The sequence below is a fragment of the Paroedura picta genome, chromosome 1, assembly GCF_049243985.1.
Source record: "Paroedura picta isolate Pp20150507F chromosome 1, Ppicta_v3.0, whole genome shotgun sequence".
NCBI lineage: Eukaryota > Metazoa > Chordata > Lepidosauria > Squamata > Gekkonidae > Paroedura > Paroedura picta.
Window position 1 is genome coordinate 118,716,238 of NC_135369.1, and position 26,647 is coordinate 118,742,884.

General features: G+C 43.1%; 1 protein-coding gene across 2 annotated transcripts; it reads left to right on the forward strand.

The window, feature by feature from the left end:
• The first annotated feature begins 1,603 nt into the window (after positions 1 to 1,603).
• Positions 1,604 to 26,472, forward strand: GOPC (golgi associated PDZ and coiled-coil motif containing). 2 transcript variants are annotated; one of them, XM_077301131.1, is made up of 9 exons: positions 1,604 to 1,933; positions 7,964 to 8,128; positions 11,538 to 11,561; positions 13,441 to 13,616; positions 18,128 to 18,293; positions 18,898 to 18,993; positions 19,347 to 19,511; positions 22,984 to 23,164; positions 24,019 to 26,472. In XM_077301131.1, exons 1-9 carry the CDS (start codon positions 1,619 to 1,621, stop codon positions 24,129 to 24,131), a joined length of 1,401 nt encoding a protein of 466 aa, XP_077157246.1. In that variant the 5' UTR covers positions 1,604 to 1,618; the 3' UTR covers positions 24,132 to 26,472. The 2 variants fall into 2 exon arrangements, with proteins under 2 accessions (XP_077157246.1, XP_077157254.1); XM_077301139.1 differs by lacking the exon at positions 11,538 to 11,561.
• Positions 26,473 to 26,647: the final 175 nt, after the last annotated feature.

Genomic DNA, 26,647 nt, shown 5'->3' on the forward strand with positions numbered 1-26,647 from the left:
ATCAAGAAAACAAAGATCATGGCATCCGGCCCTCTCAATTCCTGGCAAACAGATGGGGAAGAAATGGAGATAGTGACAGATTTTATTTTCCTGGGCTCCAAGATCACTGCAGATGGGGACTGCAGCAAAGAAATTAAAAGACGCTTGCTCTTGGGGAGGAAAGCTATGGCAAATCTAGACAGCATCCTAAAAAGCAGAGACATCACCCTGCCAACAAAAGTGCGTTTAGTCAAGGCTATGGTATTCCCAGTTGCAATGTACGGCTGCGAAAGTTGGACCATAAGGAAGGCCGAGCGTCAAAGAATTGAGGCTTTTGAACTCTGGTGCTGGAGAAGACTCTTGTGAGTCCCTTGGACTGCAAGGCGAACAAACCGGTCAGTCCTAGAGGAGATCAGCCCGGACTGCTCCTTAGAAGGCCAGCTCCTGAAGATAAAACTCAAATAATTTGGCTACCTCATGAGAAGGAAGGATTCCCTGGAGAAGAGCCTAATTCTGGGAGCGATTGAGGGCAAAAGAAGAAGGGGACGACAGAGAATGAGGTGGCTGGATGGAGTCCCTGAAGCAGTCGGTGCAAACTTAAATGGACTCTGGGGAATGGTAGAGGACAGGAAGGCCTGGAGGATCATTGTCCATGGGGTCGCGATGGGTTGGACACGACTTCGCATCTAACAACAACAACAACATATCGTAGGATAAATGGACAACCTAGACCTACAGAGTGTGGATGTTCTAGGACTTCTATTTCTCTTGTGGTATGTAATAGATAAATATATGGTTTCCTGTAAAGGCACTTGCAGGGTCGGGGGTTAGGGGGACAGCCTTACAATGGTTAGTCTCCTTTCTCCTTTCTATACAGAGGGTGGCAGTGGGGGAAGAGTTATCACACCCCAATGCGCTCCCCTGCAATGTGATCAATTCTTTGCTAAAACAGCTAATCACTCTTTGGGTTCAGTTGTAGTTCACAAAAACATTAGAGAAATAAAAATGTCAAGGTTAGTAATTAATGCCAGATACTTTCCCAGTTGTGAAAATATATAATTAAAAGGGACTAGTTGCTTGCCCCCATTCGTCTCCACCAAGCACGGAAGCATCCCCACGTGACGAGCCGTGCTGAGATGTTATCTTGTCTTAAGACCAGAGAGTTAGATTTTAAATTGCGTTAAGAAAATAGTTATTTCCAATAATTTTAGCCAGCACTCATTGTTTTGCCTTCCGAGTCCTCGAATTTCAGTCCCAGATAAAGCCGGGCTGCGCATCTGCGCATGTGCAAGTGTGCGGGCGCGGGCTGCAGAGATTTCCGCAGCAGCCCTCTCCCGCCCCAATCGATGATCTGGGGGATCAGCCCAGCCGGCTTGGCGAGTTGGACTCAGTTGTGGCAGGCCGAGCTAGTTGACCGCCGATTTCCGCGTCGAGCTTCTCCCCCCGAACCAGGCGGCCGAAGAGAACGAGCCTCGCCTGAGAGCCGGAGGCTTTCGAAGCCGCTCACAGCGCATGCGCCGGAGGGGTGCGGAAGGGAAGGCGACGAGGAGCTTCTCTTTCTGCCCTGGAGCAGAGGCCGGCGCGGCCGGGGGCGTCTGGCGGCCGCCGTCAGGCGTGGGGGAGGGCGGGGGCGGCGGCCATGTCTGGGGCGGGGGTCGTGCCCTGCGGGGGGTCGGGCCCTGGGGCCTGCGGAGGGGTTGGCGGGCCCGTGTCGTCGGCTTCGTCGCCCGGAGGGGCCGGCGGCGGCGGCCTGTCGATGTTCCGGTGGCTGGAGGTGCTGGAGAAGGAGTTCGACAAGGCCTTCGTGGACGTGGACCTGCTGCTCGGCGAGATAGACCCTGACCAGGCGGACATCACCTATGAGGGCAGGCAGAAGATGACCAGCCTGAGCTCCTGCTTCGCCCAGCTCTGCCACAAGGCCCAGACCGTCTCCCAGATCAACCACAAGCTCGAGGTGGGGAAGGGGCAGGTCGGGTGGGCTGCCTTTGGGGGACCGGTGCTTCACTTTTCTCATCCATTCCATAACATGGAAATAAATCTCAAATTACACTATGTCGAGGGCTGGCACTGATTGTGAAAAACATGCTAGCTGCCTGGTGAAGTAAGCAAAGGGCAGTGCTTAGTGTGGTATGGTGGCTAAAGTGTTGAGGCATGGCCTGTGAAAACCTGGTTAACATCAGCCAGGCAGTCTCCCATGGGGACCTTGGGAGTAGCCTGCTCTTCTTTGGCCGTTGATGTGTGTGTGCTGTTGAATTGCAGCTGATTAATGGCGACCCCATGAAATGTCTCCTCATAGTGTTTTCAAGGCAGCAGACGAGTAGAGGTGGTTTGCCATTGCCTAGCTCTGCATAGCAACCTTAGTCATCCTTGGTGGGCTCTCATTGAAGTACTGACCCTGCTTCCTTTCTGACTCTGATGAGATCCAGCTGGCCTGGTCTATTAGGGCTGGTGGTTTGGGAGAACAGTGTTGGCATAATCTGTGTAGTTTATGGGTATGTTATGTGTCACTTTTCCTAAAGCTAAGTGGATTTAGCTATGATCAGAGCTTCGATGGGAATTGTTCAATAAGACTAGAAAAGAGCAAGAGTCTAGTAGCACCTAAAAGACTAGCACAATTTGTGGCTGGGTATGAGCTTTCATGAGTCACTGCTCGTTGTCAGTCTTTAAACTGCTGCTGGACTCTTGATCTTTTCTGCTATTACATATGGACTAATGTGGCTGTCCTTTTTCTATCCATAATGGTAATTCAGCAGTGGGATAGGCTGCCTAGGGAGATGGTGAGCTCCCCCTCACTGTCAGTCTTCAAATAGTGTTGGGACAAACACTTGGAACTAACAAGTTGTTAGGGATGCTTTTTAGGCTTATCCTGCATTGAACATAAGGTTGTATTTGATGGCCCTTCCATCTCTATGATTATTTGAATATAGAAGAATAAATTCCTGTTCCAGAATTTTATATAACTATGAAACTAACAGTGGACAAATACTGTTTTGGTAGAGAAAGTAAACATACTTGCTATGGCATAGTGCAAGTCTGTTTAATGAGTTTGAAGAAAATGAAAAATGACTTGGTAAATACTTGTTTGTAAATTTTCCCAAGCACTCAGTATTATGACATTTTGAGATGTGAATGGGCAAGAAACAGCTTAAGAAGAATTTGAATTCAGAAAATAAAAAGCTTTAGTAAACTTTTTTGACAACTGTAATTTGTCCATGCATGTGTTACATTCATTACAAGGTTGGTCTTAAACGTTTAGATGATGGAATGCCTTTTGCCCAAACCCTGAATTTGAACACTTGAGTGTAATACCTGTTTGTATCTTCACGAACAGAAATTAGTAGACTTTCTCTTACTAATACATTTTCTGCCATTCTTGATACATACACAATGAACCATGAGATCACTACACCATCTTTCTTAGTATACAGTGCATGTTTGCATACATTTTTGAATCAGCCAAACTTTTTTCATACTAACATGCACACCAAACAAACAGATTTCAATGGAAGCATGATGTATGGAAACAGATACTGAAAGCATGGGGAATCTAAAAGTAGAAGCATGGGGAATCTAAAAGAATAGAACCAATAGTAAAAACGGGATGATGGAGTAAAATTTTGTCCAGTTAACTCTACTCATTCAAACTTGAATGCTTGTAAGAGGTGGTAATACAGTTCTTAAAATGCCTTTGGATTGTGCTGCATTTTATAAATATTATTTTCTGCTTGAGCTCTGTGTATTCAGACTCAATTCAGCAATTCTGTGTATGCTAGTACGCTATTAAACTTCTCAATATTTTGTATTTTACCATTTAATCTGATAGTACAGCTTTTTAAATAATAGACTACTTAGTGGAGCTATCTATGGTGTGCGCATTCTTACTTCAGAGTAAGTATCAGTGATTTTAGTTAGAATTATGGGTAAACATTTATAGGACCATTCAGTACAAGCAGTAACATTTCCATGGTCTTGCTCTTTTAACATACCAATCCTGTTTTGGAACATTAATATTGGAAGGACCCTGGGACTTGTTTGTAGTGTGAGAACTGGCTTACACTATCCCTAATAAATAAACAAAATCTGGCCTACTAAAGTAGAATTTTAGTTTAAGGAACAAATGATATATTGTTTTATTTGCCAATTTTTAATTGGCATACATGCTTTGAATACTTATCAACGCTGTTACAGTAGTTACACTGATAGTGTAGAATGGGGTCTCTGTGTTGCAGTACAGGGCAAAAGTATTTATCAAGGAGGAAAACAATGATAATATAATCAAATCCAACTGTATTAAGTTTCAACACTGAAAACAAGTGAATTTTTCTGTAACTTTACAATATGATTCTATCAAGTCCAAAATATAAGTATAATTATGGATAAAATAGTAGTAACAAATGCCAAGCAAAAAACAATAAAAATACAACGGTAAAAAGTAGTAGCAGGCATAGGTATGTGCATGCTGGAATAAAGGAACCAAATTAAAGATCAATCAGTAACAGTTACGGAGAATTCTGAAGTTTGAACTATACTATTGTAGAATTTTACTGCTCTGTGGAAAAGTTCATCCAGAATAGGCCATTCTTGAACAGAAATGCTAGTAGACTTTTATTTCTTCTTCTGATGATGATAAAGAGTCTTCATGTTTCACCACAGTAAGTTTTCCAGACCTAGAGGAGACACATAATCAGTTAGGGTTGAAGAGATGTAATGTGAGACAGCGGTTACCCTCTTTGAGGAAAGAGGTTTGTATTTCTTTGCTGCAAATGAATATCAGCTGCACACTGGTTTTCAAAGGCAGTACTGGTTACAAATGCAGCAATTGGTATGTTAATTGTTAAATCTCTTTAAAGTCTGAGCCAGGGGTAGTCAAACTGCGGTCCTCCAGATGTCCATGGACTACAATTCCCATGAGCCCCTGCCATTGAAAGCTGGAGGGCTGCAGTTTGACTACCACTCTGAGCACTCCAACTGAGAAAATCAGCAGTGGTAGGAAAGACACCTGCTTTGTTGCGGCAGCATAGAGCCCCAGATTAGGATTGGATGCCTTTTCAGTTCACATGAAGCAGCAGCTTGGCTCATTAGGATTGACCACTGCCCCACACAAACAGTGTATTCTGGAACATGATTCAAGATTCTTTTTAGTTCTCAGTTAACTGCTGTTCACAGTTATACTATCTGAACAGTAAAGAATCATGGTCAGTAGGCATTAAACTACAGCCGTGGTCATTATGTTATACGAAGCAATACTTTTTCTGACTTTAATCTACTGGAAATTAGTTTTTTCAGATCTTGATATGTAGTTTTATAATGTAGACAGCATGTTCTCTCTGCTTTGTGCATAGAGTTCTGTCATGTTCTCTTTTAACAATTTTTTAATGCACCTCCCCCCCCCCCCCGCTAATTCTTTCTCTTTCCAGAACATGCTACAACCTTTGGAGCATTTTGATTATCATCTTATGTAGCTTTTCAATTCCCGCCCCCTACACACACATATAAAGCGAAAACACAACAGAATTAAACCATCTAATACCACAGATAGAAATAAACCAACATAAATCCCAAAACTGCAGAATGTATCAGAACAGAAACCAAACCATTAATAAAAGGATCAGGGGGAGGGGGAGCTTCCATCCAAGTTGGTATTCTTTCTACATAAAAGTATTGAATCCAATTCTAAATATTACATACATCACCATAATCCAGTATGAAACAAAACAAAATAAAAATACCTCCATCAGATTAAATAACATTCTTAAATGAAATATATTCTGGAAATCCTATTTGATATTTTATAAACCTAATTTTATTTGTAAGGTTTTCAAGTGCCATTTGTTCTGAAGTGGACCTAAGACAGCTGTTGCACAGATATGATCATAATGCCCAACTAGCATCAGCCATGTTTGTGGGAAAGGTGGAAGCACACAGGTTTCTGTCTTAATCCAAATATGTTTGTTGTTTATAGGGGCTTTTAAAAACTGAAAGCAGGCTTTCACTAATATGGGCCAAGATCAGTTCTAATGAGCAGTAAAAGTTTAAAATGAATTCCAACCATTTTTCATGGTGGCCAGATACTGGCTAAATCTAATTCCCAGAGTGGCATTGCTTTCTGAATGTTCTACACAAATGTTCCCTGCTAACCCATGTGGCAGTATAAATTTCCCCACTGTGATTCTTGTAATGAATATAAAATTCCTATATGTTTAGTTATTGGGAAAGTAGTCCTACCAAGTCACTTTCTCAATGTTTGGCATCCTGACAGTTAATCATACCTTTGGCAGTATGTTTGCACTCTTGCTTGCATTTGGAGGAGTCTGTTTTCTAAAATCTTGCAGCTGCAGAAGAATAGTCAACACACACACAAAAACTGATAATAAATTAAAGCACATTGCCGTTGTTGAAACTGCTAAGCCTTCTGTTTCTTGTGGTGGTAAAGTACATATTTTTTTATCCCAGTGTACACAGAAATTAGTCCTTTTTTTCTCCTTAAAGTGAGGAAAACCAGAAGGTAAAGGTCAGTTCGTACCTTCAGTTACTCACCAAATATAGTGAAAGATAGGGTAAGCCACTATGGTATTATAATTTTGATATGCCATTAAGCATGCACAAAGCAGTAATTCCTACAGATTTTTGTCCCAGAATTGGTGTCACATATTACTTTCAAAATATCTTTCTGAAAAAGTGATCAATCACCATTGAGCTGTAACTTATAAAAGGGAGGGCATGTCTTACGATTTATCTTTCTTACTAGTATCAAAGCCCATTTTAAAAATGGGCTTTGAAAGGGGCGGCAGGTAGGAGGGCATGAGAGGGTGGGCTGTGGCTGGGCTAAAGGGAGTGGAAAGCCTCCCCACTGGTGGCAACAGGGCTTTGCAGCCCGCAGAGAGGCTCCAAACTCCCCCCCCCAGGCCCCCCCAGCAGGAGCATACCTGCAGGCCACAAAGCCCTGTCGCTGTGTCTCTCTTCATGGGTGACAATAGAGGCCGCAGCCACAAGACTTCTAGCAGGCAAGGAGGGAGGGTGGGAGCTGGAGGGCCAATCAGAGTGGACCTAGACAGACAGGGCCCCAGACAGTCTCCTCCCAGGAGGCTGTTTCCCAAATGTAAGGGAGCGAAATAGTGTTAAGGATGTCCTAATGTCTTTTGGATGTTTGTGATTTATTAGTTTGGCCAGAATCAATACAGAAAGAGACTAAGATGCATTCCCAACTGCAGATCTTCCATTAGTGAAGCAGATTATCATCCAGAAGTTATAATAAAGTTGAAACCAATCTGTTAGAATTCTACCTTTCCATCAGTTAGAATATGATTTTTCAATCTTGTTTGGAACTTAAACACAAACATTCTTTTTCTTTTCCAGAATGTAATGTATTTCTGTTACTCCAAACATTCCATTTTGAGCATTGACTTGGTCTGTTTATTCCATAGTCTTGAAATCAATTAATATTGAATGGTTGTTTCTTGATCATTTATAATTGTATAGTCTAGAAAGTCGAGAAGCAGAAGCGCTTATTTTGGATCATTTATTGGAAGAAATTACAAAGCATTTTGATTTTGTAATTTTGTATAAAGACTTGCATATTTTTTGTTGTGTGGGATTGACAACACAGACGGAAACAAAATGTATCAGGAAAATTAAAGAATTAATTGCTCATGCACTGTCATTCTTCTCTGGTGTTGGCTGATTCATTCAGCAGTTTGCCATCAATAGATTCCTAGGATGGAGGAGTTTATGCAGATGAAAAAAGCATTTCACAAAGTGATTTTGTGAACCTGCCTTGAAGAATTACTTCAGCTCTTCAAGAGAATTATCATGTGATATTTTGTGCATTTTTGTATCAAAACATAATTATTGTCAGTCTATAATAACAGATACCTTTGAAGTATAGGAAGGTTTACAGTGAGAGAAAACTTTTTTGCATTTTAGTACTGTAAGTACCACTAAATCTACTCATCTCCTGATTCTTGAACTGTGTGTTATCTTCCAGGCCCAGCTGGTAGATCTGAAATCAGAACTGACAGAAACACGAGCTGAAAAAGCAGTATTAGAAAAAGAGGTGCATGACCAACTGCTGCAACTCCATGCTATCCAGCTTCAACTCCACGCCAAGACTGGTCAGAGTGTTGACTCAGGAGCAATAAAGGCAAAACTGGTGAGTCCTGTTGAGGAAAGAGCAGTTGCATTTTCCACTGTACAGTTATTACTCCAGTTTAATTTATTTAACTTCTATGTGTGAATATAAACTCAGAATGACTGACAAAAATATGATTATTAAAAGTTGTCAAATTGTTCATTGGTAAAATTAGATATTTTGATTAGAATGCAATACTTGAAGGAAATTGCAGTTTTTGAGTAAAGTTAAAATGTTTTATGATATGCTCAATCTCTTGTGATACAGTAACAAGAAAGACATGGAAGGAATTCTTAGTATTTGTTTTACATTTTGGAATTTGTACTTTATTTCTGAACATGTTTCTTTTTTGTCTCTTTCTTGGATACTTCTGCTTGTTTCCCAAGTGATTGCCTAGTGCTATTTAATCAATTTATTAATTTATAATTCAAAATTCAATTTATAAGACCTCCCCTCTCAGCCCAGCTGTCTTGGGGCAGTGTCTGTAACATAAAACAATACAAGTTAAAACTATAAAATTCTAAAAGAACACCCACATCTTTACAGCCTTCTCCCACATTGCCCTCCCATTATGGAAGCCAGAATCTGGTGTTACAGGGAAAGTGTTTTGGAGAGCGGGGGATCCTTAGATACTGGAGACCCAGCCTCAACTAAATGACTGGTAGAAGAGCTCCATTTTGCAGGTCCTGTGGAACTGAGTAATTTCTGACAGGGTCTCCAGGAGCTCATTCTACCAGGTCGGGATGTATCTGATGAAGATGTTAATGTTCACTTCTGAGGTTAAAGCATTAGTTTTTACTCAGGGCTGTATCCTGCAAGGTTTGGGATATAATATATTGATAGTGTACTGATGCAAATGGATACCTCTTTCTTGGATAGGCTTGCTGTTTAGAAGATCAATGCCTATCTCTGGAAATGTTTATAAACCAGGATACAAGGAATGCTGAAATAAAATCTTTGAAACAAAGAGAACCCTTAAACATTTTTTTCTCAAACAGCAGCATTTCATTACACATGAAATTCCATTTGGTGAACACAAAAAACAATTTGTTATGACATATAGCTTGGTTACTTAAAGAAAGTCAAAACTTCTGTTGGGCTACAGTAGTGGTGTACTTGGTAAGCCTAAGCAGCTGTTTGGATCTCAGCTGCATATCTGAAATAAGCAATTAATCAACTGTCTTTAAATCAGTTAAATAGAGAAATATACAGTGCCAAGATATAATGTTCTCTCACTCATTTTTGAGGGTGTTCGAGTATACTGTTTCTGCAAAATGTGTAATAACTTTTTAAGAGTGCTATGCAATTGTTAATAGAAATGCCTGTGGGAAACCTGTGCCAGTTATCTGCTCTGCATTCTCTAATGGTTTTCTTTTTTAAAAAGGCTCAGAAATACTGCAGTCAATACTTTTGTACATCAGAAATGCTTTAATAATATTCTCTGTACTATTAATAAATTGCCCTACAAAATTGGGCTATCAGGCCAGTAAAGAGAGCGTTTCCAGCTGCCATCCCTTGCTAGGCAACAAAGTAGTAGTTGTAGACTTCCAGGAACATAGGCAGACAAGTGGTTCATATTGCTCCAAGGCTGCCTGTTTCCTAAAACTGAGGGCATTTCCACACATTAGTAAAAATAGCTTCACACCTGTGGAAAGGCAAGGCACAACATTATATCATGCCTCCCCGGTCCTCCTCACCTTTTTGCTGTTTCGCCTTTGTCTACTTTTTTGTGTGTCTTATTCTCCTCACCTGCTGCTGGAAGAGGTGGAAGAGAGCAATGCCATTATATGCGTCATGCTTCCTCCTGTCAATCAATTCAAGCAACCAATCCCTTTTCTCCAACAGTTTAAAGGTCCCATGATGCCCACTCATTTTTAAAAAAATAATACTTCTCCATTGCAATGCCTATGCATACAATCATATATGCATAGTGCTTTTGAACACCACCCCTTAAGGGAGCACGAGTAGGCTTGTGCATGAAGACTCCAATTCAGCCGCTTCGGCACCCATGGACTATAGTGGGAATGTCGGCGTTCCTGCCTTTCCTGGGGCCTGGGAAGGGGGTTGTGGTACTGCCTCCAAACTTTCAGGAAGCTCTTCCCTGACTGCCCTCCAAATTTCAAAGTGATTAATCCAAGGGGTCATCGTCTAGGGGTTCCCGAAGAGGGTGCCCCCATCCCTCCACTATATCCAATGGAGACAACAGCAATTTGTACAATGGTTCTTTTTGCCAGAACCACTAAAGACATATTTACAGAAAACAGACTGTTCTGATGTTGGCAAGAGATGATACGTTTTGCATAAAACTTTACCTTTTATATCAGTGCAGACAAATTTTAATCTAATTAAAGTGTCTGAGTCTTGTAGCAGTGATCATTCCTGAGCCAAGAGCCTGAACAGTTCTGTTATAGCAGTTCTGGAGAAATGGAATGGGGGTGCCATACACTAGAGAGTAGTTGTGTTACTTTTAAGTATTCTGCAAGCCATTATATTTACTTGCTGACAGTAAGTGGAATAGTGAGCTATAGTGGCATGATTCATAATTTAAAACACTTAATTTTTTCAGATGAAAAATACCATTTAAATCTAGTTACTGTTCATAAAAGCATGGATTAAACTATGTAATTCTGGATACAGAAGCTAAAATTACAAGACCTTTTATAGGTTTGCTTGTTACAATGCATATCGTGTAAATGTTTGCATATAACAATTCAATAATTGAGAATTGGCACCTTTAAAAAAAACTTCAAGCATTTGCCATCTGTTTGAGGAATTTGCCCCTTCCAAAATGTGAAAAATTTCCTATGAGAAATTTTACATTCTAAAGCAGTTGTCCCCAACAGAGTGGTCTGGAGACCGGGACCGGTCTGTGGATCAGTCGGTACAGGGCCGCGGCTCCTCCTCATCCTCCTCCCTGTCTGCTGCCTCGGGGGCTGCCCTGCCACTCTGTTGGCAGCTCACCTTTGGTGCTCTCCGGTGGCCACCATAGCTGGGGCTCCCCCTTGGCATGGCACTGCGCAGCTGCTGTTGGCAGCATTCCCCAGTGGGCGGTGGGAAGGCAGGGGTGCCGGCGGGAAAGCAAGTGGAGCAGGGGCTCAGGTGGCGGTGGTGATGTCCCTCGGCAAAAGACAACCCCCCCCCCGGGCCTCAGTAAAATTGTCAAGTGATGCCCGGTCCCCAGTGATAAAAAGGTTGGGGACCACTGTTCTAAAGTACCCATGCAGCCAATCCCGTACATGTTTACTCATGTGGCACCAATTGTGCTACTTGGATTTGTGTATCTTAAATTTTTGTAATGTGCTTAGTGAAAAAAGAGGGGGGACAGTTTGGAATATAAGAGCCCTGTCAGCTAATATGTGGCCTTGTTCTGTTAATTTTGCCATTTCTGCCATTATTTCTAATCTTGAAACTTTTTTTCTCCTGTCTTAAGTCTGTCCCTTCTGTGGAGGATATGGTAAGTTTGCTGACTGCCTTTATCTATGTATGAGTTCAGTGCATTCGTTTTGCGCAGAGAATTACACATATTGGCCTGAATGTGTAGTGCAATTGAATTCTAGTTAGATTATTTTCCCCGTTTCTAACACAAGTTATCTTTTAGTTCTGGCATTCTTCTTCATATCTGTGTTGCTGCTGTTGATTACTACGGCTAATTTGAAAGTTTTGAAATGCATTGGAATTTAATTCAAACTTGTTTAAAAGTTAACAGTGGTCACTCTTCAGGCTTTGAACTCTGTGGTGCTCTTGGGCTTTGAACTTGGGTTCTCCCACAGCAGCTCCCCAGACTGCAGAGCAAACTGCTTTTGGAAACCAGGTGCTATGATGTGGCACATTGTCCACTCATCGAAGTCCAGCAAGGAGTAATGAATCATACAGAGGAAACCTAAACATCCTGTTCATACCACCCATTGGCGTTTACTCCCAGGAAAGCGTTCTTAAGATTGCTTTTGGCTTGAGTCAATAGACACTTTTTCAAAGTTGCTTTTGGTATAGGGAAGTTTTTTTTCTGGTCAGGAAAACCTCCCTGGTCGAGCATTAGTTTTTCTGTATTCTTTGTAATATATATATGTATAAATCTCAGTCATGTTCTGCACCCTTAGTTGCTTCTCCCCTCTCTTTAAATTAAAACATTTCAAGCCTTTCTTTGTAACTCTTTATTCCAGATTGGTTTTTAAGAGATCCTTCAAAGTATAAAAAAGTAACATACAAGTTTAGAACAACATGAGCTTGAATCCAGTGGAGGATTTCTGAGAAGAGCAACTTTCCCTTTTCTTTCTCACTGTGGCCAAAATCAGCCCTGAGAGGAGGGAAGAAAATCACACTCCAATCCTTCCATTTGCAGAGGCTCTTCTTTGAATCCAGGCCATAAAAAGATTTTTTTAAAAAAGATTGAATAAATTAAACAAAAGAAATTAACTGTTTATTATAAATCTTTCTGACTATCAGTATTTTTATAGAAATAGCTTAGTAATCTAGATGCTTACTAATTCTTTTGGACTTTTATTTTCTTTGATTGTATTTTTAATTACTAATGCATAGTGTATTATCCTAAACCGTTTCCTGGGCCATTGGAATACTTTCACATGATTATAGCTTTTTATTTGTTAAGTTGTATCTTTTTAGGCAACAGTTGCCTCCTGGTGCAGCTCATTTCAGTCATATCACTGCCCTCAAGCTTATGAACAAAAAGGATAAGCCCTATTAGGGAAAGGCAGGGAAGGGAGAACATAGATCAGAGCAAAGTGAGCATTTATATGCATTTGAGGCCCAGCTGGTCTTCTCTGACTGCTGTTCTTCCCAAGAAGGATGGGATGCAGCCTCTCAGTGAGAGAGGTCACAATGTCTGTCCCAGCAGCAGGTGAATTAGTGGCTAGAGAAGTGTTCTTTCTAGCAGTGGTGTGTCTATGAACAGGCTTCCTGAGCTGTTTCCCCTTGTGGTGGCTGGGCCCAGGTAGGCCTACTTCCTTTGTCAATGCTGAAGGTATGATAGTCCAGTGGCCCTCTCTGGTAAAAGAGACCATAGTGCCCTTCCGCTTAATTGTGCATTTTCCGTGCAGCTTGCAGCTGGCAATTTACTAGGAGTGGGAGATTATTTTTTAGAATGGTGATTTAAACTTTGTTCTTATTTGCTGGGCTGTTATTATAAAAGTGAATCTTTTTCTTGAATAAGCTCACCCAGAGATGTAGAGAGGTTACCATCCAGTATGACAATTATTGTGTGCTGTGACTGCTTTTTCTGAGGCACTGAAGACTTGCTGATATGCTTGCAACATTCATGTCCTTATAAAAGAATGTTTAGCTTCTGACTAAAACAACTGGGCTTTTACATTTGATAGGAAAGAGAACTTGAAGCCAACAAGAAAGAAAAAGTGAAAGAAGCTCAACTTGAAGCTGAGGTGAAGCTGCTTAGGAAGGAAAATGAGGCTCTTCGTCGACACATAGCTGTGCTCCAGGCTGAAGTATATGGGGCAAGACTTGCAGCCAAATACTTAGATAAAGAGCTAGCAGGAAGGTATGTAAAATTCATTAGTCACAATCTTTATTTATTTTGTTACATTTGTATACCACCCTCCCCTAAGGCTCAGGGCAGTTCACATAGAACATAAACAGGACAATACATTAAACCCCGTGATTATAATGAATCAAAGGTAGCAGTAATAATCTTTTCCCTCTTAATAAAACAGTAAGGGGTGTTGGGGTGAGCTCAGTCCATGATGGGGAGGGGCAACAATTGGTCCCAAGGCCTTGGACTGACAAGCGAAGGGGCCAATTGGAAGGCACAAAGCACCTTCCGATTGGCCCCTCACCAGGACGGACCAAAATTCCATCCAGCCAGGGGCAATCTGGAGAAATGGCTGCCAGTCTGCTCCTGACCACCAAAGGGAGAAGAGGTCAGTAGGGCTGCCAAGGGGGGTGAGAACAGAGGCTGTGCCAGCCCTTTTCGCCCCAAGGCTGTCCTAACTGTCAAGTCCAACTGCAAATTGCCTCAGAGTCCTGACAGAGCTGGCAGGAGGCTGCAGAGTGCTCCCCCTTCCCCCCTTCAGGCCTGCTGCAAAGGAGCCTCTGACATGCCCTGACTAAGGGAAGGAGGCCTTTCCAAGAGCAACGCAGGGGAGCCTCAGGGCCTTCCTTTTGAGGGGGGGGGACTTTCCCCTTCTGCCAAACAGTTGCCTGACAGGGAGGCCACAGTAAAGCGCCTTCTCACTTAAAATACTGCTCTGGCCGGAGGTTAGACACAGTCAAGCCATGTGTCTTTCTTCTTTGCAACTCTCTGCAGATTTGAGGCCACTGCGCAGCATTATTCTGCAGACAAAACTTTTTTGTCTCCTGTTTCATCTGCACAACAACCCTGTGCAGTAGGCCTCAAGTCTTTCAATTCAACAACAACAACCTGTGTGGTAGGCCTTAAATGTTTCTTCTCTACGACAGCCCTGTCCAAAGTTGCCCTTTCTGCCTGGGGAGCTGATCTTTATACTCTGCAGGTGAGCTGTAATTCTAGGAGCTCTCCAGGCTCCACCTGGAGGTTAGCTACCCCTGGGTTGGAAATATTCCTGGAGGTTTGGAGGTGGGACTTCAAAATCATACAATGCCTCAGAGTCCAACCTTCAAAGGAGCCATTTTTGCCTGCAGTTGGGAGGGAGTGGTGCAGGTGTGTCCCTCCTGGGCTATGGGCTATGGCCAGCCCTTACCAGCAACTGTTTGTATTCTGAGGCACAGACAGGCAGACCAGCATCAGTCCTATGAGTCTGGAAAGTGCAGGAAGATCTAAATAAATACAGCCTGAAACTGTAAATAGTGAGAGGGAGAGGAAGGGAAGATGATTGGAAAATGCTTTGAGACACCTTAGGCCTGCTGCGGCCCATTCCCAGTTCTCTCAGACCTCTCACAGCCCCACATACCTCACAGGTTGACTATTGTGGGGAGACGAATGGAAAAGGTGTTTGTAAATTGCTTTGAGACTCCTTTGGGTAGTAAACAACAGGGTACAAAAATCTGTTCTTCTAAGGAGCAACCATGAAAGAAGCATGTTGGCACATAACATTTTATCAAATGGAGAAGAAGGAACAGGGTGGACACCTGTGTGACTACCCCATGTGTATTAGGTCAGAGGGGCATTTCGGTGTCTGTGGCCTAATTCCCACAAGAAGGAAAATGACGCAGAACTGGGGGGAATTGGTTGCCATGTAATCTTCCCCTAAGAAGAGTCTCCAGTCTGATTTTCCCTTCACATATCTGAAGACATGGCTCTGGAAAGCTCATCTGTAACCACTATGCCAAAATTCCCAAAGGTCAGTCCTCTCCCACACTCAACGAACATTCCACACCACAGGTTTTTGACACCCATATCTCCACACCCATGCCCTCATTTGCCACTACGCCACCACAACCTCCCACACAACACACACATTCAACCCCATGCCCTTACAGTCTGGACAACTCCCCTTCCTCTTCCCACTGCCAAGCTCTAGCACCCGTTGTATTCTTGGATATAACGGGCTTTGCCCCTAGTAATAACAATAAACAGAGAAAAATAACATTCTAACATAGTAACAATCTTACAGGCCCATGATTGGTCAGATCTGTTTCATGGGCTCAAGGGAGGGAGGTTCAGAGGCCAAGTAGGTGCTGTTTAGTTTCAGTCAACCTCAACCAAATGCCTGGTTGAGGAGCTCCCTTTTGCAAGCCCTACGGAACTGTTTCTGATCTCTTCTGGGAGCTCGTTCCACCAGGTGGGGCCAGGACAGAGAAGGCTCTGGCCCTGGTTGAGGTCAAGTGGACTTCCTTGGGGCCAGGGATCACTAGCCAGTTGGAGGTGGTGGAACACAGAGTGTAGGCAGAGAGGTAGTCCTTCAGGTACACCGGGCCCAGACAGCATAAGATAATTATCAAGACTTTAAACCTGATCTGGAATTCAACTGGTAGCCAGCACAGTTGTTGGTGGATGGGCTGGATGTGGAACCTCAGTGGTGTAGCTGTGAGGGCCCTAACTGCTGCATTCTGGACCAGTTGCAGTCTCTAGATTAAAGTTAAGTGTAGGCCTGCATGGAGCAAGTTGCAGAAGTCTAGCCAAGAGGTGACCGTCATGTGCATCACTGTGGTTAGGTGTTCTGGGGCCAAGTAGGGTGTTAGTAGTTTGGCTTGGTGAAAGTGATAGAAAGCCTGCTACACTAATCTTGTGACCTGGGCCTCCATTGAGAGGGAAGCATCCAGGATCACAGATAAAAAGAGTCCAGCCAGTTGTCCAGCAGTAGCAAACAACAGGACATAGAGGCTGAGATCTTTCCCAGGTGTTGCTTCCTGGTTCTGGGATTCACTGGTTTATTCCCTCTGAACATGGATATTCTCCTCAGTCACTATGGCCACTGATAGACCTATTCTCCTTGAATCTTCCAATCCCTCTATAAAGCTATCTGTTCCTGTAGCCATCATTACATCCTCCGGCAACAGATTCCTCATTTTAATCACTCTTGGTGTAAAGAAAGATTTCCTTTTGTTCATCCTGAATTTGTTGTCCTTCAGCTTCGTTTGATGTTCTCGTTCTAGTATTTGGGGAGAGGGAAAAATGATTTTTGTCCATTTTCTCCAACCCATGCATATTTTTTATAAATTTCTATCTTCCCTCTTAGTCATCTCCTTTCTAAACTTAACAATCTTAGTCTCTTCAGCCTTTCCTCATAGAGCTGCAATGAATTTCAGGTCACTTGTATAGTTGATAGTTTTATAGGACATAAGTATGTCCTTGTACACAGCCCATCCAGGGATCCCTGCTAGGGTGACCCCTAGCAAGAGGGGTAATGTTTGTCTTCAGCTTCCCCCGGTGGGAGGTTGCCAAATGGGAGGGGGGGAGGGATTGTCCCAAGCAGAGTCAGCCTCTTCATCTGACAGGTTCTCTGCTGTCTGTGGGCCAGGCAAGAGCTCCAGCTCCATTGTTCTCTCCCCTTCACTGTCCTCTCTCCTTCTCGTCTCCCAATTTATTCTTATTTTCTTCCTCCTCCTGGTCATCAGCTTTTCTTCTTGCTGCTTGCTTCTGACCCCTACCTCCGCCTTCCGCTGCCCTTTTATCCCTCTCACTCTCCCAGCTCTGCCTTCCATGCCCCCACCCTCCAAGCGCTTAAAAACCCCACTCCGCATTGTCCCAACATGCCCCTGCCTGCGCTACGGCATGGCACTTGCACTCGCCCAGGCTTCCTCAGCTCCACTGAGCCCGGTCGGGTCCCCATGGGGCTCAGCAGCTCCATTGTGGGCAGCCCAGCCATGGTGCTGGCAGCCCTGGCACAGGGGAGAGGTGCATCTTTTCTCTGCACCTGAGTGCCAAGCAGATACAGGGCTGGAGATGATGGCTGGGGCCGCAGGACAGCTGTCAAAGACTCCCCAGGGCACGGGAATGGCAGTTGATGGGCATTACCGGCACTGGGGTAGGCAGCTGCTCTCCTGCTCCCTTGGTGCCGTAAATATTCAGGGACTGGATCTGCAGAACATTGTGGGCCTGCTGGGTGCTCAGAACAGGGTTGCATTGTATGCAACCCTGTTCAGGAGGTGGGGTGGGACCAGACAGTCTTGCGCTGGCAAGAGCCTCCACCGGTCTCTGGATAATTACTTTCTCTGGGTCCGCTTCCTAAGTCTGTCTGAGTCCCCATCAGACAAGAAAGTCAACTACATGACTTGCCAACTTACAAATGTGGCCATAGACTCCAAAGATTTCATCTCCCTCCTTGTACATCTGCAGTCCTGGTTATGCCTTACCTCTGTGTGTTTCTGAGGTACATGTGAGGACAACAGAAGGATATAGTATAAGCATTCTTATTTCTTTAACACTGGGATAGTATAGAGAATTTTGAGAGTGGGAGAGGGCAAACATCTTGGCTTGCAAGGGGGTCTCAGTGGAAATACATACAAAACCAAATGTAGGGGGGAACTCTATGTTTGTCCTGCTAGTCTAGTGAAATTGAGAGTCTGGGATTGAAACATACCATTTTTTAGCATATCATTTAATATGGATTGTGTTCCGTTCTCATTTTGTAGGGTTCAGCAAATCCAGTTGCTAGGTAGAGATATGAAGGGGCCTGCTCATGATAAACTCTGGAACCAGCTGGAAGCAGAAATCCATCTGCATCGGCACAAAACTGTGATTAGAGCATGCCGAGGACGTAATGACCTAAAGCGACCAATGCAAGCACCCCCGGGACATGTAAGTTTTCTGATCTTAGTAAACATATGGAGTGTCTCTCCGAAAGCTGTGTTGGTTGTATTTGTATCTTTGTTCATGAGCTGACAATCTTGTTTTGGTTCATTGCAGTTCAAATCATCATCAAGGTGCTAGAACTTAAAATTAATATTTTGCCAAACTCAGCATTTTCTTCTCTTGTTACTAGTCCTACATAACGTTTCGGGGTCGGTTCTGAGATATCAGGATTCACATTTGGATCATCAGGATATTCTATGTGAAATAAATTTCAGTTGGATCTTTCCTATTGATTCTTAAACAGTATGAATGCCAAGTATTCCAAAGTGTTTGCATTTTCCATCTTTTCTGAATTTACAATTGAATTTGAGAAGATCACTTTCAATATCCACCTAAATGTATAAATGCAGAAACCTTAGTTTAGGCATCCCATGTTCAGATGTGTCAGTGTTTTATATGTATACACCTTTTAAGCCACAGAGGTGCAGTTCTTTGAAAAACTTGAGCAAGTTCCAATTGAAATCGGACCTAGATTTGGGTCATGTAATACTTTCTGACATGCCATTCTCCTGAATACTCTCTTAATAATGTTTAATTTCTTTGAAATTAGGACCCAGATTCCTTAAAGAAGAGTCAAGGAGTTGGTCCAATCAGAAAAGTTCTCTTGGTGAAAGAAGATCATGAAGGACTGGGCATTTCAATTACTGTAATAAATAAATTCATTTCCCTTTTTCTATTCACAGCATTCAGTATGCTTTTACAAAATGTACACAAATTTTACTTTGTATTTCCTGTTGCACTAGCTTACACTGTGTATGTTAAATGTTTGTAGTTTTAGAAATATGCTGGAAGAGTCCTATTTGATGTTAAGCTTGTCTACCTTAAGCCCTCTGTGAATTGCACGATGCACATAAAACACAGAAGAGCAAAGACATTATTTTATTAACATGTTTGATGTATAACAGTTCAAGTTCATTCGTTTTGGAAGTTGAGTTGAAGCAGTTCCAGGCTGACAAATACTTTGAAGTGGCTGAAAACACTGGCTTGTTGCTGTCATAGGGTGGAAAGGAGCATGGTGTTCCCATCCTAATCTCTGAAATTCACCCGGGTCAACCTGCTGATCGATGTGGAGGGCTGCATGTTGGAGATGCGATTCTGGCAGTAAATGGGATTAATTTGAGAGATGCCAAACATAAAGAAGCTGTAACTATTCTTTCCCAACAGGTAATTATTATGGAATTCCCTAATTCTGGACTGTAAATATTCATGCATGTATCTGGTGTCAGTCTTTTTTGGGATTCTGGAATGCTTTGTTATTTTCAGCACTTTGAATAGCCATTTGCTGCTGAACCACCTGGAGCTGGGGAGTGAGTGGGCTAGCAGTTCCTCTGGCTGATTGTCCTGGGGGACTTCAGTGTCCACACAGAGAAAAATCGGCCCTCGCAGGCCTTGGACCTGGTGCCAGCCCTCACATCAAACAGGCTGTACCTTGGACTTGATCTTTGGGGCAGCAATACAGATGAGTCCAGTGTAATCCGCTAAGGTGCTGTGGATGGACCATCTTGCTCTGAAGGCTTGGATTAGCATCCCACTCCTCCCATGGATAGGTGGATAGAAGATTTGGCTCCTTGGCCATTGTAAACAGGATGTTGGCAGCTGTTAGGTCTATTGCATACTACCTGGACCTCTGTCCCTCATGGCTAGTGAAAGCTGGTGGTAATGAGAGCCAGGCCCCCCTCCAGAAAATTATCCCTAACTTCAGGATCTTTCCCAGAGAGTCTGAAGGAAGTTGTGGGTAGATTGCTTTTGAAGAAACCAACACTTAATCCGTGTGACCTAGCCAACTACTGCCCAGTAGTGTTTCTTGGTAAGATAGTTAACTGGGTAAGAGTGTGCGGTTGCAGAACAGTTCTAGAGTTTTCTGGGGGAAAGTTGACTCCTGGTCCATTGCTGTCTGGCTTCTGACCTGGCCACGGGATAGTGACAGCTCTGGTCACTGTCGCAGACACTCTGGAAGCATCTGGATCTAGACAGGTTGGCACTGCTGCTGTTACTAGATCTAATGGCAGTGTTCACAGTTAATCATGTACCTAGTGCCTAGCTAATACAGGGTCCAAGGTGTGGCCCTTATTTCATTTTTATCCTGTCCTCTCTAAAAGCTGGCTCAGGGCCATGTATATCAATTCCGTGGCAGCATTCTTTCTTCCAAGATCAGGGACAAAGAGTAGCACTGGGGAGAGAAGTTCCCATTCCTATGGAATAAGACCAAAGCTGAACAATAGAGTTCACATATTTAGAATCTCTGGAGGCATATGTTATGTAGTCATTTATTAAGCAGATTTGAAGCCTTTAGACACGTTAGACCAGTGGTCCCCAACCCCCGGTCCAGGGACCGGTACTGGTCCGTAGATCATTCGGTACCGGGCCGCGGCTCCTCCTCATCCTTCTCCCCGGCCACTGCCTTTTGGGCTGCCCTACCCCTCTGCCGCCGGCTCACATTTGGTGCTCTCTGGTGGCCGCCATGGCTGGGGCTCCCTCTCGGAGCAGGGGCTCCGGCAGCAGCAACGTCCCTCGGCAAAAGACTACCCCCCCCCCGGGCCTCAGTAAAATTGTCAAGCGTTGACTGGTCCCCGGAGATAAAAAGGTTGGGGACCACTGCCTTAGACATTTTTGGATATAAGCTTTCTGGAAGTCAAAAGCTCTAACAAAGGGAGCTTTGACTCTTGAAAGCTTATGCTCCAAAAATCTTGGTCTCTGAGATCCTTGAGGACTTGAATGTAGCTTTTCTGAAGCTTATAGACCAACATGGCTACCCTCTGAAATGATGGTCAGTTATTGTAAGTTAAGTGAACTTTTTAACTTGAGTGCTGAATGATGTGCAGCATCTGCCTGTGAAGATGCTGGTATGCTAGCAGACAGAATGGGGGAAGAAAAATGAGGGTAATACCACTGGGGGTGGGGGCAGCAGTTTTGGCTCCTACTCTTCAGAGACAATGTTAGCACAAGTCTAGCTGACAACATTTTTATGGTCTGTAAACATTGAGCAGGAATACTCCTGCAACCATTTGGGCAAGACCAAAAGGAGCTCTGCTAGATGACATGAGCACTCCAGGCTCAGAAAATGTTCTGGAGCTGTTTCACAGTTTGGCTAAGTTCAGCTTTACCTTGCTTTAGGGTTGGGAAAAAGGTAGCTGTAGTGCTGAAGAACATGGTAGTATGTACTGTCATATGGTATACATGTTTGTGGTTGCTTACCCTGTAATTGGGTTCAGTAATATTTGAGGAATAGTTTTACTATTCCACTGTATAGCTGTTCTTAGCTCTGTGGGTTGGATCCCTCAGTAAGTCTCCAGTGACAAAAGTGATTTCCATCAGCCCCTTGCAACCCCAATTGCCCTCAACTTGTTATTCTGGCAGGACTGAACTCCTCAAAATAAAATGAGAGGGTAGGTGGATGTCTGTAGCAAAAGGGGGACTGTATGAAAAATGCTTTCTTTCCTGTTGATGGAAATTGTCCACAAGGGTCCAACCTGTGTCTAATAGTAAAGTTGTTGTCTTGTACAGCAGTGGTCCCCAACCTGCGGGCCGCGGCCCGGCGCCGGGCTGCAAAGGCCATGGCACCGGGCCGCGGCTCCCTCTCCCCGCCCCGCCCCCGCAGTAAAAAACTTCCCAGGCCGCAAGCTTGCGGCCCGGGAAGCTTCTTACTGCGGGAGGCGGGGAGAGGGAATCAGGGCCGGGCCGCGCCTGTGCGGGCCACGCCCGCTCGACCCGATCCGCGGGCGCGGCCCGATCCGTGGGCGCGGCTCGTGGGCGCGGCCCGGGCGCGGCTTGCGGGCGCGGTGTGGGCGCGGCCCGATCCGTGGGTGCGGCCCGCGGGCGCGGCCCGATCCGCGGGCGTGGCCCGCACGGGCGCGGTCCGCGGGGGCGCGGCCCGATGCCCTGCCGGTCCCCAGCCTCGGAAAGGTTGGGGACCACTGTTGTACAGTACCTAAAAGCAACAAGACCAGGCCTGCTGTAGAGAAGGAAGTGTTTTTTTATATGATAGAAGTTGTCCAATATTTGTGTCTTCAGATAGATTTCTATGTCAAGATTGGTTTAGTGCTGCACGAGAAAAGTGGACAATTCCAAAATTGTAACAAAGGAGAGACAGAATCTGTCCAGTGGCTTAATTAAATATAAGAAGATAAGATTGGTTTAGAGCATGTTTAGCTATTGCTGATTTCTCAGGTTGTTTTAGTCTTTACTGCCTGTCATATTCTTTTATTCTTGTCTGAATGCTGCATTTTGTAGTCCCACTGTATACTTGCCCGCAGGTATACGGTATGTGGTAGATTCCTCTGGAGGTGAATGGAATTTCTTGCTGATTGTAGCTTCCTAGTTCCAGTCCATGCCCTGGAACTAGGAAGACTCCCAGTTAAGATAGGAATGTGAGGTGTTACACCCCCTCCCAATTAAATAAAATACCCAGCAACTGCTTACATGCTCCACACTTCAGCACAGAGATATTCCCATCTTGCCATGTCTTACCTCTGAAGATGTCAGCCACAGTTACTGGTGAAAAGTCATGGACTAAAATTACCAGACCACGACCACAAAGCCCAGGAAACTCACAACAGCCAGTTGACTCCAGCTGTGAAAACCTTCGACAATTAATTTATATAATCTTTGTTTTGTTCTTGTTTATATTTTACTTTAGAGAGGAGAAATTGAGTTTGAAGTTGTGTATGTTGCTCCAGAAGTAGACTCAGATGATGAAAATGTAGAATATGAGGATGAGAGTGGTCATCGCTATCGTCTGTATCTTGATGAACTGGAGGAAGGTGGAAATTCAGTTTCCAGTAGAAAAGATGGCAGTGGAGATGTCAGATCTTTGCAAGGTAAAGTCTTATGCAAACTAATTGAGGGAAATTCAAGCAAAATAATGCACAGTAAATGAAATATACCCATTTAGGGTTTTTTCCACAGCACACCTTAGCAGATGTAATCTTTTTAAAAGGTCTTTGAATTCATCCCTGGATTTGCTCTTCTAGTATGCTTAGAGTGTTCTATCCCTAGACTAGACTGGACCAACAGTTGTACCACTTCAGTGTCATCACAGGATATAAAGTTAATCCACATATTTCTTTGGCCGACACAGTGATTTCATAGTTGAGGGTCGGGATACCAGTCATACGTTTCCCTTTACTGTTTTGTCACAATCCTGCTTTGAAGCATGTTTGGCCTGCTTCCAGTGCCCAGTGTGTGAGCAAACTGGGGTATACATGTCTGAATAAATAAATTCTGTTCTTGAATATGTATTGTTCTTATTAAATGTGTAGCGCTTTCCCTTATTCCATATGTCTCTTTTTTGTGACTGGTCAGATTTCATCTAGTCCTAAAAACTCAGTTCTCCAAATCTGGCTATACCGTGCTTCTGTCGTTTGCATGGAGTTTCACAAAGTACTTTGGTTGGAGTGCTTTGCCCCAGCTGCCAGCACTAGCCAAACAGTTTGGATAGTCAAGGGATTGCCCACAAAGAGAGAGGGAGGGGGAGGAGTGCATTCATTCCTAAGACCCTTCAACAACACACATAACTGGGGAACAGGTGAGTAGCACCTTTGGGGATTGATATTATTTTGGCTTTGTCCGACTCTTCAGAAATCTAGGAATTATTGTTTCCCATTCAGTTGGATTTTTGTCTGCAAACCATAAGAACCTCCAGTGCTTTTAACACTTTTCTTTTTCTTGGCAGTGTTTGATAAGAAAGCAAATGCTGGTGGCCATCAAAATGGAGACTTAGGAAATTCAGTTGAAGCTGAAGAGACTGTATCTAAACTAGCCCAGTCTTCTGAGAGCTTAGCCTAAGAAAACAAACACACAAGCAACACAATCACCAGTGGGACCGGTCCCTGCCTCAAGGTGGATTGTGTAGGCTGTTCTGCATTCTGAATGCCACAGAAAGTTTTTTAAAAGGACTATTTAAATGTAAAAAGAAGATGTGTTACTGTTGCCTGAAAAAAACTGTTCTGTAGATTACCTCAGGGCTTCATTATAAGCAAACCTAAACTTGTAAATCTTCCATTTTTTTCTAAGAAGTTGCATGTCCAATGATTTTCCCTTGAAATGTAAGCACCAAAGCATGTTGTTTCCAAAGGCTTTTCCGACAGTCAACTTTGGATCTTGTTTGTGAAAAAGGTCTGGAACAAGCCAAGAGAAGCTTTGACTACTGGTTCCTCTGACATTTAACCAAAGGAGAGAATTGGCCTCCCTTTGGTAGTGTAATAGCCTTCAGCTATCATATATAAGGAGGACATGAACTGAGCATGAACTCATGGACTGACTGACTTGTTTTAAAGTGCATCTTGTAAAACGGTGAACAGCAAAACGTCTGCAAATTTTCACAGTACACAGTCTTGCTTTAAAATGTACACATGCAAGCTATTTAGACTGTTAAATACTTATTGTGAAGTTTAATCTATGAATTGGGTCTCACTCATTCTTTAATTCAGTATAAATCTATGTTTTCCTTTAAGCAGTTGCTTGCCAAGCAATGCTGGTTTAGACATATTCTCAAAAGGTATTAAACGGAATACTGCTAGATTCGCTTTTACATGGACGATTAATATAAAACTGGCTTTTTTAAATTACCTCTGCCCTAGAGTGTTTTATGTTAGCCTCAAACATTTGTACCACTACATCTGAGTTTAGTCAGGGTGAATTCCAGTGACCATTCTTTCTACCATGCCATGGTTTTCACAGTTGCTGCACAGTGATTATCTCTGTGCACTGAGTTGTCAAGAGGGACCCAGTTCCTGGCAGACTTGTAGTTCTAGCGGGCTTTTGACATTGCAAAAATCTGCCCTCTTCAAAGCATCATAGTACAGGAATACATTGAGCATTGTTTCTTCTGAGACTGCCCAGTTTCACTTACAGCTTATCCACATTATGTGTAGTACTGTTCGGGGTGGGTGAAGTGGTTTTTTGAATACATTCTTAGTCATACCTTTGTTAGTATGTACTTTATAGGCATGATGATTCTATGTGTTAAATATGACAGCTTAGGTTCATTTTCCACTAAACTTTTCAGTAACGGCAGTGGATTAATATGGTGTTTAGCTTGGCGGGTATCAGCGATTGAGCACATAAGTGTTAAATTTGTAACCAAGCAGTCATATGATTGTTATAACTCATAACTGGGTTATGGCTTGCCCTGTCACTGTTCCACCTGCTTTTTGAAGACTTAGGGCAGTATGATCACTTATCACAGTTCACTTATCAAATTCCTCCCTGATATGTCTAACCGCATGGAATGCCAGTAGTCTGAAGGCTCCAGATACATGGAATGGTGTTCTCCCCAACTCTGGGAAGCAAAATCGCAACAGGTGTTTCACTGTATAGCAGAATGCTGTGGGCAGTCAGTACTCCTGTGGTTGAAGCTGTTGGCAGGAGGTCTTTTACAGCTATTGTGGGCATCATTGTTCCCAACTCTAAATTCCGTATGTACCATGTTCATGTTATGCTGTGCTTAAAGGGTTATTAAACTGCCCCTAAGTAAGGAGGAACTGGGTGCATCCTGTATTTTGCTGGGAGGCACTCAGGATTGGGAATAAAATCTGGTACGGTATAACTAGTGTTTTATAGAAATGCTTCTTTTATTTTTTAAATTAGAGTATTGCATAATGGATGAATATACATCCGAAGGCCCAAGGTATTTTAAAAATTCAGTGATATTAAGGACAATTGTCTTGGCTAGGTTTTGTTTTGTGTGTGTACGTGTGTATATGTATATATATATATATATTATAATAATAATTATTAGAAAGCACACTCTCCATATACCAATTGTTAAAAACATGTAGTATCTTTCATTATAGGAAAAAAGCATGAAATGCCTGCCTTACCATTCACTGTGCTGCAGGCCATTAAATTGTACTGTGTAAAAATGTATTTTGAGAGTGAAAATGTAAAATTACAGCTTTGCAAGTGGTTTTTTCTATCTATAGAATGTACATAAATGAAGAACGTCAACGGCCTTTTGAGTATTGTCAGTTAACCTTATGTTTAATGTTTAAAAATTGTGTTGTAGAACACATTTACATGTATCTCTCCTAGGTGCACTATATATATGTTCATAGAGAGATCTTTAAAATGTAAATACTTTATGCAAATATTTTGTTATTTATAAATTCTTTAACAGTTGCTCATACATTAATGTTTGCTTGTGTCATTCCGTTCATTGACCCACTGTTTCATTTGCAGTACGTTTTTATAGATGCTTCTTTAATACTGTATATCAAGAACATTAAAGTAAACTTAAACCATAATAATGCCTCCATGGAAAACCCAGTAATCAGTCAATTCAGAAAGAATGTGAAGGTGTT

Excerpts from the sequence above, each read along its gene's own strand:
- GOPC (XM_077301131.1), top strand. The coding sequence starts at position 1,619 with ATGTCTGGGGCGGGGGTCGTGCCCTGCGGGGGGTCGGGCCCTGGGGCC. Across the intron at positions 18,294-18,897 it reads TGCAAGCACCCCCGGGACAT|GACCCAGATTCCTTAAAGAA; the intron begins GTAAGTTTTCTG and ends CTTTGAAATTAG. Across the intron at positions 19,512-22,983 it reads TAACTATTCTTTCCCAACAG|AGAGGAGAAATTGAGTTTGA; the intron begins GTAATTATTATG and ends ATTTTACTTTAG.